The following is a 12,824-nucleotide window of genomic DNA, read 5'->3' on the forward strand; positions in this document are numbered from 1 at the left end:
TCTGCACTTGTGACGTCTGGTAGACCGAATTAGAAAATCTGAATTTGAACAACCAACGCTTAAAAGTTAAAAGCTTACACAACCATATTATAACAGCTCAAATGACCTCTTCACTAGCAAACTGGCAACACAGGGTTTTTTTTTTTTTTTTTTTTTACCAACAAGACATTGGAGCTCTATTTCTGAATTCAGAAATTCATAATTCAGAGAGAATTAATTGTTTTTAGATATGGTGAGCATATATTGTGCATTTTGTTTTTAAACTTTTTTTTTTTTTTTGCTTGCAGAAATTATATATGAATTTTGATTCATTTTAAAAATACAAAATGCATATAGCTTTTTTTTTTTTTTCCCCCAAAATCATGATGCCAGTATCCTGAATCCAATCAAATACTAACCATATCACACCTCTACTTATAAACCTTCTGGTCTGATCTTTCCCAGTCACCTTTTCCCTGGTGTAAGGATTAGATGGTTGCTGTTAGGATAAATCAGTACTACAGGAAACACAGGGCAAATAGGACCACTCTGTATATAGACTCACTTTTATGGAATGCTGAACAGTCAACTGATTGATTTAAAAAAATCCTGGATTTTAAATCATAAGGTCACTTCAATGTCATATGGACACCAATGCTTGTAATCAGTTTATTGCTAAAGTATGCAGCTTTCCCACAATTCTACTGAAGTAGTTGCTAGCAGAAATGTAGCTGTTAGCAATAATAAATGAATGAAAAACAACAAAAGAACAAAACAGTTTGTAAAGAAATGCCATTTCACTTAAGGGACTCCAGCACAAATGGGATATTTTAATCTGTGCTCTTGAAAAATGAGCCTCAAGAGAGGGGGCATCTTAATGAATACAATGGAATAACATGATCCAACCTAAAAGACCAGTCAAAGAGATTTCAATGTTTGTTTTTTACAATATATATTCTTTATTTCAGTTTCTTTGATACTTTTTTAATGCAGAATGTCGTACTTTAGGCTGGGCCACGTGTCCTCAGACAAAAAGCTCCTTTTGTCAAATAAACTAAAAAGCAATCAGTGTAACCCCATACATTTTATTGTTGTTTTAATATAGACTATCAGTTAAGAAAATTTACACTCTGTGACTTAAATAATGCTAGAACATTACAATATATAAAACAATAAACAAACAACAAAAAAACCCAAGAAAAACATACAAAATTACAGGACAAGAAACGTGTATGAAGATAATGACATCAGAGCAATGAGAATTTAAATCCATTTGGTAATAGACGACATCTCAATGACACTTTACATAAAGCTCAGCCTGGACCTGCCTTTTATTCACTACGAGTTGGTGAGTACAGTGAACTAATATTTAAATAGTTTGTCATCTAACTAGTTGGTAAAACACATGAAGGTAAAAAAACACAACAACAAAAAACACCACCACTTCTGTCTATTTTGAAAACTCTCAAGCACTTCAAAGTTCCATTTTAGTTTTCATTTAGACAATACCAAGTATGCAATTCTGTATTTTACTCTTTAGAAATGTAAGAATTTAAACCCCACCTAGACATCATGTGTTAAAAAAAAAAAATATCGCATTCAAAGAGAGTCCTGTTTCCTGCTTTTGTATGCGTTTCATTAAACACGTAACAATGGTAAAAATAGAGGCCTGAGATTCCAGACTGGTCATTATGAGGCTGACAAGACTTAGGAACTGTTGACACTAAGACACAGACAGTGCAGCCAAAGTGCACTGTAAGGCAGCTGTAGTGAAATCAAACTTCTCCCAGTTAGACAGAAGTTTTTTGTTTTTTTTACAATCCTAGCATTATGTTTGAACGAAGGACAGAGAATGAAAAAAATCTGCAACGGATGAAATCGGACAGCTAACACTGTACCAAACACAACTTGCGGATTATATGATCACGGTCAAACAATTCAGTGGTATAGCGTTGAGATTTCATAGAGTGAAGAAGCTAGAAAGTTTCACTTAAAGGGGTGGTAAGTCGTTCGTCAGCAGCTTCAAACACATAAACGGTCAGTTTTCTTTGGACTGAAGAGGTGGTGGAGGAGTGACTAGAGACATTCATTCATACTAGAGACAGATGCTGGTCAGTCAATGCATTTCTTAAACATAATACAATTAGAAGTAAAGTCAGTGGTTAAGTTACAACAATTGTTTGTGATTTTTGGCAATCGAGTAATTAATCCTATATCTGCCCCCGTCACTGGCTGCTCCAATTCCATAAATGGAAAACCAAAATGTTGTGGATCACTAACATCTAATAAATCAGTATAAGAAATAGTCTCTTCCTTGCGTGTTGCTCTTTAGTTTATGACCCAACATTCAGGTTAACATCAGGTAAAATACTAACTGCAGCTTTAAATCAAAGCTCCAGCCAAAATCCTGTTTTACAGTATAAGCGATCTCACAGAGTGAGACCAGTTAGAATGACAAATCAGCGGTAAGTCAAATTAAAGGGAATTTCTACTCGTTCGTTGGCATTTTATAGTAAAGAAGAGCACTTTGCTATAAAACTGAGGATGCTCGCACTTTTAAACTGTACATCGTAAACGGAATAGCACTCAGCAGCAATCCATTAGTTGATCTAAACTGCACTATACTCTTCACTCATGCAGCCTGAAACATCGTCAAGAAAGACTGGAAACGCATCAAGCAGAGAAGCATTACTTTCCCTTTAGTGGTTCTCAAAAAGTTTAGAATGTTTTAAAAAATTGATTAAGCAGGCTAGACATTAAATGTTCACAGACTTTAAAATAAACAAGCACACACACACACACACACACACACACACACACACACACACACACACACACACACACACACACACACACACACACACCTCAAAATTACTGTAGAGAAAAAAAAAGCAAGGTTTTTCCAAACATTCTTACAGAACACATGGAACGGAAAAAAATATGTCAATATGTAAATAAGCGAATGGTAATAATACACAGGTTGGATGAAGGCTGTCCTCCAAGTAACTATCAGCTGTAAGCCACTTAGCAAACCATAATACAGAGAAGCATGATGTCACTTTCTTCCCTTGGGCTCTCAGCCAGAAGAAGTTCAGCAGTTCCCTTACCTAATTCTTCCTGTGGAGTTACTGAGACAGAATGGCACTTCCTTTGAGGTCACAGACGGAATCCAATGTTTCCTGTGAGGTCAAAGCGAGATACGGCACTCCCTCTGACATCACATGGCATTTAAACTTACAGAAGAATGAGCCTTGTATAGCTGAAGCACAGAAAACCCACACCAACATAGAAAAGATTCTCCTTGTCATTATAACCCACTTAAGTTCAAGTGCAGCAAATAATAAATAGTATAGCCCCATGTGGGCTGTTGTGGTCGTGCAGAAGGGGAGTGAGACATCAGTTGCTGGACAAATATACAATGGCTGATATACGCTCTTTGTATCCTCCTGGCTCTGGCACTATTCATCAAAAATCTGATTTATATCCAGCAACATTTCAGATTTTACAAAGAAAAATGTAAAGAAGTAGTAGTCCAGTGCTTGAGAAAGGGTAAAGTCTATCTGCCCGACTGGTCAAAGCAAAGTATACCAGTTTACCAAACCACACAGCGGTGACCGGAGTTCATGGGTGAGCCCAGTGGACACTGGAAATGCTGCGCAAATTCAGGAGAGTTAGACAGTGTGCCAATGACACGGTATTTGGGTGGACTGTGAGGGTCTGTCATTAAGCCTTCATGAGCACTCTCTGGTGTCCGTACTGAACACCAAACCTGTAGAAAGAAACACAACGAAAAATGTTTGCATTTGTTTTTATTTTGTTCAAGAGGTGTGCACTCTCCATGCATCGCTTTAAAAATACCTGTAACTCTACATGCTCATGCAATTCCCCAATCCCATTTGATTATGAGACACCAAAGCAATGCATACAACCATGCAGATACAGGTTTAGAGCTTCAGATAAATGTTTTAGATTAAACATCAGAAAGTGGGAAAGAAATGTGATCTCAGTGATGGTATCAGGTGGGTTAGATTAAGTTTTACTGGAACTTCTGATCTTCTGGGATAACAGCTTTTTTTCCCTTGTTTTTATTAAAACAAACCGTCAGTGGCAGGTCTGTGGGTGGAAAAAATCCGTTTTCAAACTAACAAAGACAATACTAACTTAATAACCACTCATTAAAGCTGTGGTGAGCAATAAAGCTTCAACAATCGGAACACTAATGTGGATGTGAGGAATCTGAGGCTACACTGGATACAGGATCATTAATACTGGATAGTTGAAGTATTAGTTGGCTTGTCTTTGACATGTATTTGCATGATTTTACACACTGCGGGCACATGACTGGATGTCTGGATATCAAAAAGTTTATTGGTTGGGATTCTTTTTTTTTTTTTGTTTCTTAGTAGATAAACTGTAGGGGAAAATGTTTGTTCCCAGTCAAAACCATGAAGGACACAAAATGTTTGTACTTGTTTGCAAGTTGTAGTTACTATTCATCAGTACATTCAACTGACTTATTGGTGTCTTTATTTTGTCAAATATTCATTACACAATGTTTCCCCACGCTACCTGTTCGAACCGTCAATTCTATTTTCAAAAAACGCTGGTATGGCTACAGATTTTCAGTCTAGCCAAGCAGGAAGCTTCAATCGACTAATTTGCAAATGTCAGACTGATGCTAAAATGATAGGACTTTGGCGCACTACTGTATCATTTCACTTTTAATGATTACATAACCTTTACTGTAAACTTTAAATGTGGAGTTTATTATTGACTCTCTCTGTAAAACATGTCATACCTGTGCAAACCCCACAAAGAAGAGCTGGTCATTGGTAAGATTAACTGCTGGGAGTCTTTTCTCTTTTCCATTTCTCTGTACCCATGACCTGTATGCCTGCAAACACACCAAAATATCAATATTGATGCATGTTTAATAATAATCAATTAGAGACATTATATTGAGCAATCTGTATAAATATGCAATCAGACATCAACAATAAATAAAAGGAGAAGGAGAAATAACTTGCATGATAGGCGGCCTTTAAACCTCCATTGTCTGCAATGTTCTCTCCCAGAGTTTGTTTGCCGTTAATGTGTTCTCCGTTGATGGTGTACTGAGTGTACTGATCCACCATGCACTCTGTCCGATTCTTAAAAGCATCCACTGAGGAGTTCTGCCACCAGGGCCTGAGGTTCCCATCCTTATCATACTCTCTGCCTGTACAAAGCAAAAATATACATTTCATCAATAATGCTTGCATGTTTGTGTGTCTTTGTGTGTACGCCTTGTATACATACCCTGGTCATCAAAAGCGTGAGTAAGCTCATGTCCCATGACCACACCAATGCCCCCAAAGTTTAGTGCTCTAAGAGACAGAATGAAACACTTAATTATGATATTAAAACTGATTTTTCAACCTTTATCCTAATATACCAATCAATAAACTTACTTGGGGTGATCCCGGGCATAGAATGGAGCTTGTAGGATTCCAGCAGGAAACACAATGCCGTTCTTGGTGGGCATGTAGTATGCATTTACTGTAGGAGGAGTCATACTCCATCTAAAAGGGAGAGAGTGTGTGTGTGTGTGAGATAGTTAAATAAAGCAAAAATTATAATTATACCAGATTTGCCGGTTTTCTGAATTAGCTTAAAGTCATATGTACACACAGAAAAACTTACTGGTCTTTGTTTGGAGGTTTGCGCAACTGGTCTGCCATCACCCTGGCTGAGAAGTTGTAGAAGTTGAGCATATTCTGAAAAAAGTTGTCCTCAGAGACTTCGTACTGACAAAACAGTAGATCTGAAATTACTTCATCTCATTCGCACATGATCCTTTCTCAGGAGATTTACCTCAGCATTATAATCTGGGTCTAGACATTTGTTTGCCTACCCCATCATATACTTCGTCCAGCTCCTTGGGGTCCAGAATGAAGTCTGGGAAACCGATCATATCATAAATGGCATCAGCCTAAATAAAGTTGAGAAAAACAAAAAGATATATATTTTATTTAAATCTTGAAAAACATGTTGTTTGGTATATTGGTGGACATACAGTCAAGACCACAATTAAAGTAAGCCCTGAAATTTTATAATAGTTATTATTACAACATAGAAATTATACTGCTTTTTATATACCCCTCATTATTTCACTTTTCAAATTTGCAAATCAAATAACAGAAGATGATGTCAACGTAAAACAAGTTTCAACGATGATTTCCTAGGAAACAAGTCAGAGAGATCATAAAAACAGGTGTTCTTCGTATATGTGGCCAAATAAATTATTTGGTACATTCTTGCAAAGCCTTAAAAACTGAAAGACAATGTTATTAGTGGCCCAAACAGCCAGTTCTGAAATGCCATCCGATGGACAAACAAGACAAAGATCAACTTGACTGGAAGAGAAAAACAGAAAGAAGGACCCAAAGCATACCACCTCATCTTAGAACAAAAAGCAGTATGTTCAGCCCACATGCTGCAATACTCACTGGATGGAATGTAGGTAAATAGATTTACTTATTCACCTGATCGGAATCCAATTACGTACCATTGCACTGAAGGCAAAACACCACAAGAACAACTGAAAACAGCTCTAGTAAAAGTGTGGAAGAGCATCAGCAGGTAGGAAATCCAATGTCTGGTGGTGTTTGTACCCCAGTGTTCAGTAAATGACTGCAACAGACTTTTTTATCAAGTATTAAAAATGGACTTACAATTTGTAATTCTATTGAAAACTTTCTCTCTTTAAACAATTACACTAAATTAAAAAGTTTGCAGTTTGAGATCATATTCATTAGTTAAAAATCTGAAGTAGACAATTACTTTCTATTTATTTATGGACCTGACCGTGTTTATTTTAAATTGTATAATTTCTGAAGAGAAATAGAGGGCAGATTAACAGGAAAGAGATTTTCTGTTCTATCTAATATCCACATGCAGCCCTATTAAATCCAAGGTCTGGGTGTATGTGTTATTTGGGGCTGCCAGCTTGTGTTCCCTCACCTTGTCTTTAGCAGCTTGTCGTGTCTGTTCATCCATCCAACTGAGGTTGTCTAAAGCATGTTTAAAAGCAGTCCGGATCTCGTTGATCATCCCCTCAGCCTGCAGAAAGAGTAGAATCATTACGTTTCTCAAAAACCTTTATGTAACAAAGCATTAATAGTATAAATAGACCTTTATAAACCAGGGTGTAGACAAAGATATGGGCATAAAGCATATAGTGTAGTTCACATTACAGCCACATAGTGGTGGCAAAGAGTCACTGCTGATGATGTAAAAGATAATGGAAATGACATCATTGCTAATTATCTTATCCACTTGGTGCAGTTAATTGTATAGCCATAAATGCAGACTCGAGTCACTATGGCCTCATTGAAACTCACAATCTCTTTGCTGTGTTTGTCAAAGGTGGCTTTAACAAACAGTGCGCCCAGAGCAAAACCCAGAGTGTCGTCTGTGTTTCCAATGCAGGTCTGCCAGCGAGGAGTACACGACTGCATACACAATGATATCAAAATTGAGGAAAGAAAACTTTAATATCTAAGGAAAACACACAGCTTGAAAGACAGTCAGTCTTGTTTGGTGCAACACCTGACAAAGCTATTTTTATTCACCTTTTTGGTGCCATAAAGACTCTCCAGTAATTTGTCCTGGGCATTCTCAAAGCGCTGGTCGAGGCTGGATGCTCCTTTCTGCACCAGATTCCAAATCATGTAGTTATTCAGCAAACTATCGCAAGGAGGAAAAAAAACACGAAGTGAGTGAGTGAGTGTGTGAGTGTGTAGTTTGTGTTAGCAAAACTGCAGACAGAGATCAGACAGGAAAGAGATCAAAAAGAAGCACAGAAACACACAGGAACTGAAACAGGCAAACTGCATACTGTGCATTTATTCCACAGAGTGACAGAGGAAAAAACTAATTAATTATATACATTTCTAAACCTGCAAGTAGAAATATAATCTGACAAGAATAGTGATCTTATAAAACAGAAAGGTGTGAAGTGTACTACAGTCATTTTTACCCCATTTATATCCCCCGTATTTTCATTGAGTTTACCAGGAACAAGCGCTTACATGTTTTTTTGTACTGAGAGAAAAAGAAAAAACCCACACAAACAGAAAAGCCACAGCAGCAACAATAAAGATATGATGAGATAATTTCTCACCTAGTCTGTTATGTGGGATATTGTTAGGCAATATGGTAAAATGTGCTCAAATGTTGTGTGTCAAAAGACTGCACTGATACTCATAACCACAAATCATCAAAAGTCCTAAAGTACCTAAACGTTATAGTGAAGTTTAATTTTTACAAATTCCTCAGCAGTTTTAAATTAATGTTAAATGTTTCTAGAATTTTAAAACCTTAGACTGTAGACCCCATAATAGACTTTAGACACCATCATGTGTTTTTTCAGCTGGGTTTTTTGTATTTTTTTATTTACTTCTTTGTGCCGTAAAAAAAGAAATCCTCTAAAATTATTAGTTACAGATATTGTAGATCAGAGCTGCAACAACAATGCAATCTGATGATAGACATTTTTTTATCATTATCAGTTAGTTGGTTTTTAAACTAAATATGAAGCACATATTAGTATAATTACAAATTAAACAGAAACAAATATTTAATTATTTAAATATAAAAATAATCATTATTTGTAGCCCTTTGGAGGATAGAGATATGGTTGACAAACACTGAAGCATTTCTTTAATGCATCGAAAATTGAACCTGTACCAGACAGTTTGTATTTCACAGACACACACACACACAGACACACACAGACACACATACTTGCGGTCAGTCTTGTTGATGAGGTCTGAGACCTGCTGCAGGTATTCCTTGGCATACACAACTACTGGCTCTGTATCATTCAGCTCCAGGGGGGAAAGTGCAGAGGTCAGGTAGTCTAGCCATTCCACAGCCGGTGCTAGTGTCTATGGGAATGGAGATTGGTATGAACTTTTTCACAAAGCAATAAAAATAAATCATGCCTCATTTACACACGGTTGCTTAGCTTTAGGAAAATATTCGCTTGCTACCTGATTCAATCACTTCAATTTATTCCTAGTCATGTCTCAAATATTATATGAAGGAGGACTGTCACAGGAGTGTGCAAATCACCAAGAGGATATAAGCAAGTTTATTTTGCAGTTGGATTAAATATTGGACATGCAAAACAGCTTAGCAAAGAGGAACAAATGCCTATTAACACTGCCAGCAAAACAGATGAACACACTGGGCCGAGTGAAATTCTCAGAGGACTCAAGATGCACAATACCTACTGCTTCTGGACATCTAGGTATTAAAACACACGAATATTCCTTCATTAATATTCACTATGGCTCTTAAAAAAGAGGCATGAAGCCTCAAAGCTTTTATGTTTTAACCTGACAATATTCCAATACCACATTTTTTCAGAACCATCCAAATCTGCTTCTCTGCTGTGATTCAACAAACAAAGTGCTAAATATATAGGTGGAAAAGCTATTTCACCAGCCACACACCCTCAAAGACAATCAAACTCTCTCTCTCACACTCACACACACACACACACACACACACACACACGTTTGCATTCCAGAGCGCAAGATGCAATTCCAGCTGCCCAACCCTTATATATTTTACTGAAATTATTTTCTGAAACACACAGGGTGCTTATATCTCACACAGCAGTCAACCTTGTCCAGGCTGTGGGAGTCAAGGAAGAGGGGGATGATGAATCGATAAAAATAAGCCTTTTTATCTTCAGCAGTAATAGAGGATGAAGATGAAGGTGGTAAGAAACAGAAGAACGTGAATGATGCTTTCTTATTAAACTTAAGGAGCCAGAGGGCAACTGATTATTCCAATAATATGTAGATAATAAAAGAAGCACATGACTTGCTGAGCCCACAAAGCAGCAAAGAGAAAGGCAATGCTGCATGAATTCTTGGAAACAAGAGACATCCTAGATTGCATAGCAGGTTTTATTAGATTTAATTTTAACTGGAGGAGCTAGGGGGAAATGAAAGATTATAGTAAAAAATGATTTAATAATTCTACTCAGATAAAAACAATATTTGACTTCATCCAGTTAAAATGCTGTATACTATAACAATATACTATATACAATAACAATATAATGTATACAGGTAATTGACAGCAGTAAATACAGGTCTACTTAAAACAACCATTTAGTAGTCCCACAGTCTTTTGTTTCAGAAAATTGAAAAGCAGCAATACACTACAGACAAGGACGATTTCAGCCCAAAGATAGGATGTCAGGTTATAAGATCAAATCAATGAATACATTTAATTAATGAATTAAATTAGTAGTAATATTTTTTAACATTAATCTTTATAATAATCTATGTTTTATGAATTGTTAACCTGACAATGACTAACACAATGTCATTTGAGTTGGTTTATTAAAAAAGCTCTCGTTTATAAACACACACAATAAAATATTGGCCTAAAATGGATGAGGGTCCGGTTACAGCCAAAATAACTATTTGACAAGCAGTGCTATTAAATTATAACAGCCACATTAATGCTGCCTAAATGAGTGTACAAATCTTAGCTCCTTGTAAAATGTGGAATTTTCTGTCTCAAAAGTAGCAGTGCTAAAGAAATAGGAAAAACTATTAAAAAATCTATAATCTATAATGCTAAATCCATCTATCAAAGAACAAATATAGTTCTATATATTGGTGCTTCAGTTCTCAACAGAGAGGCCTCTCAGTTCTGGCCTTCAAAGAAACACAATGCCAAACAGGATGGAGGTCATCCCAAAAAGCCTTGTTTCACTTAGCATTGTTTACGTCTCACAAAACTCAAAATAAAAAAAATAAAAATCAGACAGCCAGGGAATGTAATAAGTGAAATCATTTCACATGCGGCTATTTCTTTGCCTCACACTTGCTTTTCTTTTATTCTACTGAACAAAAAAAAAAAAAAAAAAAAAATTACCCTGTTGCTTGGCAACTGCTGCAATAACAATTAAAGGCCTTGAAAAAAAGATTCCTGGAGAAAAAAAAAGGAAGAAGACAACGAAAAGTGGATCTGCTAAAGGAAATGTTCATAAGAGGGCATGGTCTCATAAGAAAACAGAACAGAACAGCGTGTCTTTAAGGATCTCATCACAGACAGACAGAAAAGAATGATTCACTGTCATCAGTGGTAAACAGTGAGATCTTCTATGGCAGCAGTTCACTAAGTGAGGACCTCCAGAAGTCCTTTAAACATATCCAAGGGATGCACCAATATTATTATTATTATTATTTGTAGTAGTAGTAGTAGTAGTAGTAGTAGTAGTAGTAAGTATTATTATGTCTATGCTGGGCGAAATCACAACCTACTATTATCAAAAGAATCAGTTACTCTAGACTATATAACCATAAATATGTGGACACTTGGCCAATGCCACCACCATGTTGAAAATCCCTTTTCTCTTAGAGCATTCTAAAAGAGACTTCACTAAAAGAGTCAGTGAAGTCAGGCACTGATGTCGGATGAAAAGGCCTAGTGCATATAAATAATGTCCAAAGAGACCTAATGCATTCTGTCAGTAGATAATCCAAGAACAAAAAGCTCTATGATTACAAAAATAGTCAGAAAATTTTAAACATCTGAACAATAACCCTAATATTTGAAAACTCAAATAAACAGGCAGCTTTTGTATAAATAAAGCTGACTAAAGCCAGCACACACATCTTCCACCCTTCCTCTTATTATCCTCGTGCACACACCTGCAGCTCGGCGATGGTGATTTTGTGATAGATTTTCTCCTCGTCTCTGCGCTCATCCTGAGGCACAGTGATGTTGGCGAGTGCTGTCTCAAAGTCCAGAATATGCTGCATCTGGCTCTGAGTGGACTTTTTATCTCCTCCCAGCAACAAGCCAAGCTCCACCATGTAGTCCAGATATGCCTTTAAAACCTTAAAACAAAAATACACAATCAGCATAAGTAACTAAGTACAGCGTGGGTACAATCTAATAGCTTGAGAGTTTGAAATTCTGCAGTTTAATCTGACTAATCTGTGATTCCATGTTGCCAAGTGCTTAAGTTCAGACCCCCCAATAAAATCAAAGTGGGTAGAACATTCCTGAACAATAGAGAGGAGCAACTAATGCTTCGAGTTGCAGTCATAAACAGTCTTATGTACTAATGTGCATCCTGGTCCCAGACCAATGAACCAACAGAAAACGTCCTAAATGCGTCCTAATAAATCAGGGGCAATGTCCACATATGCACATACACCACACCACACAATTACACCACGTCACACACAACACTGGTTGCCATGCAAGCCCAATCCAGAATCTAGAGGGCTCACCACTGACAATAAAAAACTCTACTGGAAGCCTATCAGAGCAAATGTGGTGTTGGCAAATGTGCATGATGTCAGATTTGGTTTGAGTGCCTTTGGCTACAGGTCTCCAATTCGCTGTCACACCACCACAGTTCAATGGTACTATACAGTCAGAGGACAAAGGGGAAGCCACTCCTGTTTTGTGGGAGAAAATAATCTCTTTACAGAGCAAAAGCAGTACCTCATGAGGTAAGTCAGTGTTGCTTTGAGTCAAAGTATTTTATGGCCCTATGGCCAATATTAGCCTTACATGTTCTGAAAACATACCTGAGACTTTAAATGCAAAAGTACATTTAGTGCCCCTGGTTGTATGGCTCAGAGACAAAGGGGTTCACCTGGCATCCTACATTGATGATTGGCTGATAAGTCAATCATATCAAAAAGCACAACAGCATAGCAAGCAGCTCTTATAGCACCTCAGAAAAAATATTCCATTACGCCAGCCAATTGGCTGGCAGGTGCGACATGTGTCACAGAGGTGAGACTCCGTCTAAGCAA

The 12,824-nt window shown here is 37.1% G+C and overlaps 1 protein-coding gene across 11 annotated transcripts in view; it reads right to left on the bottom strand.

Moving 5' to 3' along the window:
• Positions 1-914: 914 nt before the first annotated feature.
• ece2b (endothelin converting enzyme 2b) overlaps positions 915-12,824 on the bottom strand; it is a 46,478-nt gene continuing 34,568 nt past the window's right edge. For 10 of the 11 annotated variants that reach the window (XM_083548375.1, XM_083548376.1, XM_083548378.1 and 7 more), the window contains 12 exons: positions 11,703-11,891; positions 8,767-8,909; positions 7,593-7,707; positions 7,362-7,472; positions 6,982-7,080; positions 5,873-5,950; positions 5,662-5,765; positions 5,430-5,540; positions 5,278-5,345; positions 5,007-5,197; positions 4,778-4,873; positions 2,921-3,748 (listed from right to left, as the gene is read on the bottom strand). In XM_083548375.1, the coding sequence (XP_083404501.1) occupies positions 3,572-3,748; positions 4,778-4,873; positions 5,007-5,197; positions 5,278-5,345; positions 5,430-5,540; positions 5,662-5,765; positions 5,873-5,950; positions 6,982-7,080; positions 7,362-7,472; positions 7,593-7,707; positions 8,767-8,909; positions 11,703-11,891 (1,482 nt within the window). In that variant the 3' untranslated portion in view covers positions 2,921-3,571. Of the gene's footprint in view, positions 3,749-4,777; positions 4,874-5,006; positions 5,198-5,277; positions 5,346-5,429; positions 5,541-5,661; positions 5,766-5,872; positions 5,951-6,981; positions 7,081-7,361; positions 7,473-7,592; positions 7,708-8,766; positions 8,910-11,702; positions 11,892-12,824 lie in introns of all 11 variants that reach the window. The other variant, XM_083548371.1, reaches the window with a different exon arrangement.

The sequence above is a fragment of the Silurus aristotelis genome (genome assembly GCF_946808225.1).
Source record: "Silurus aristotelis genome assembly, chromosome: 8".
Lineage (NCBI taxonomy): Eukaryota > Metazoa > Chordata > Actinopteri > Siluriformes > Siluridae > Silurus > Silurus aristotelis.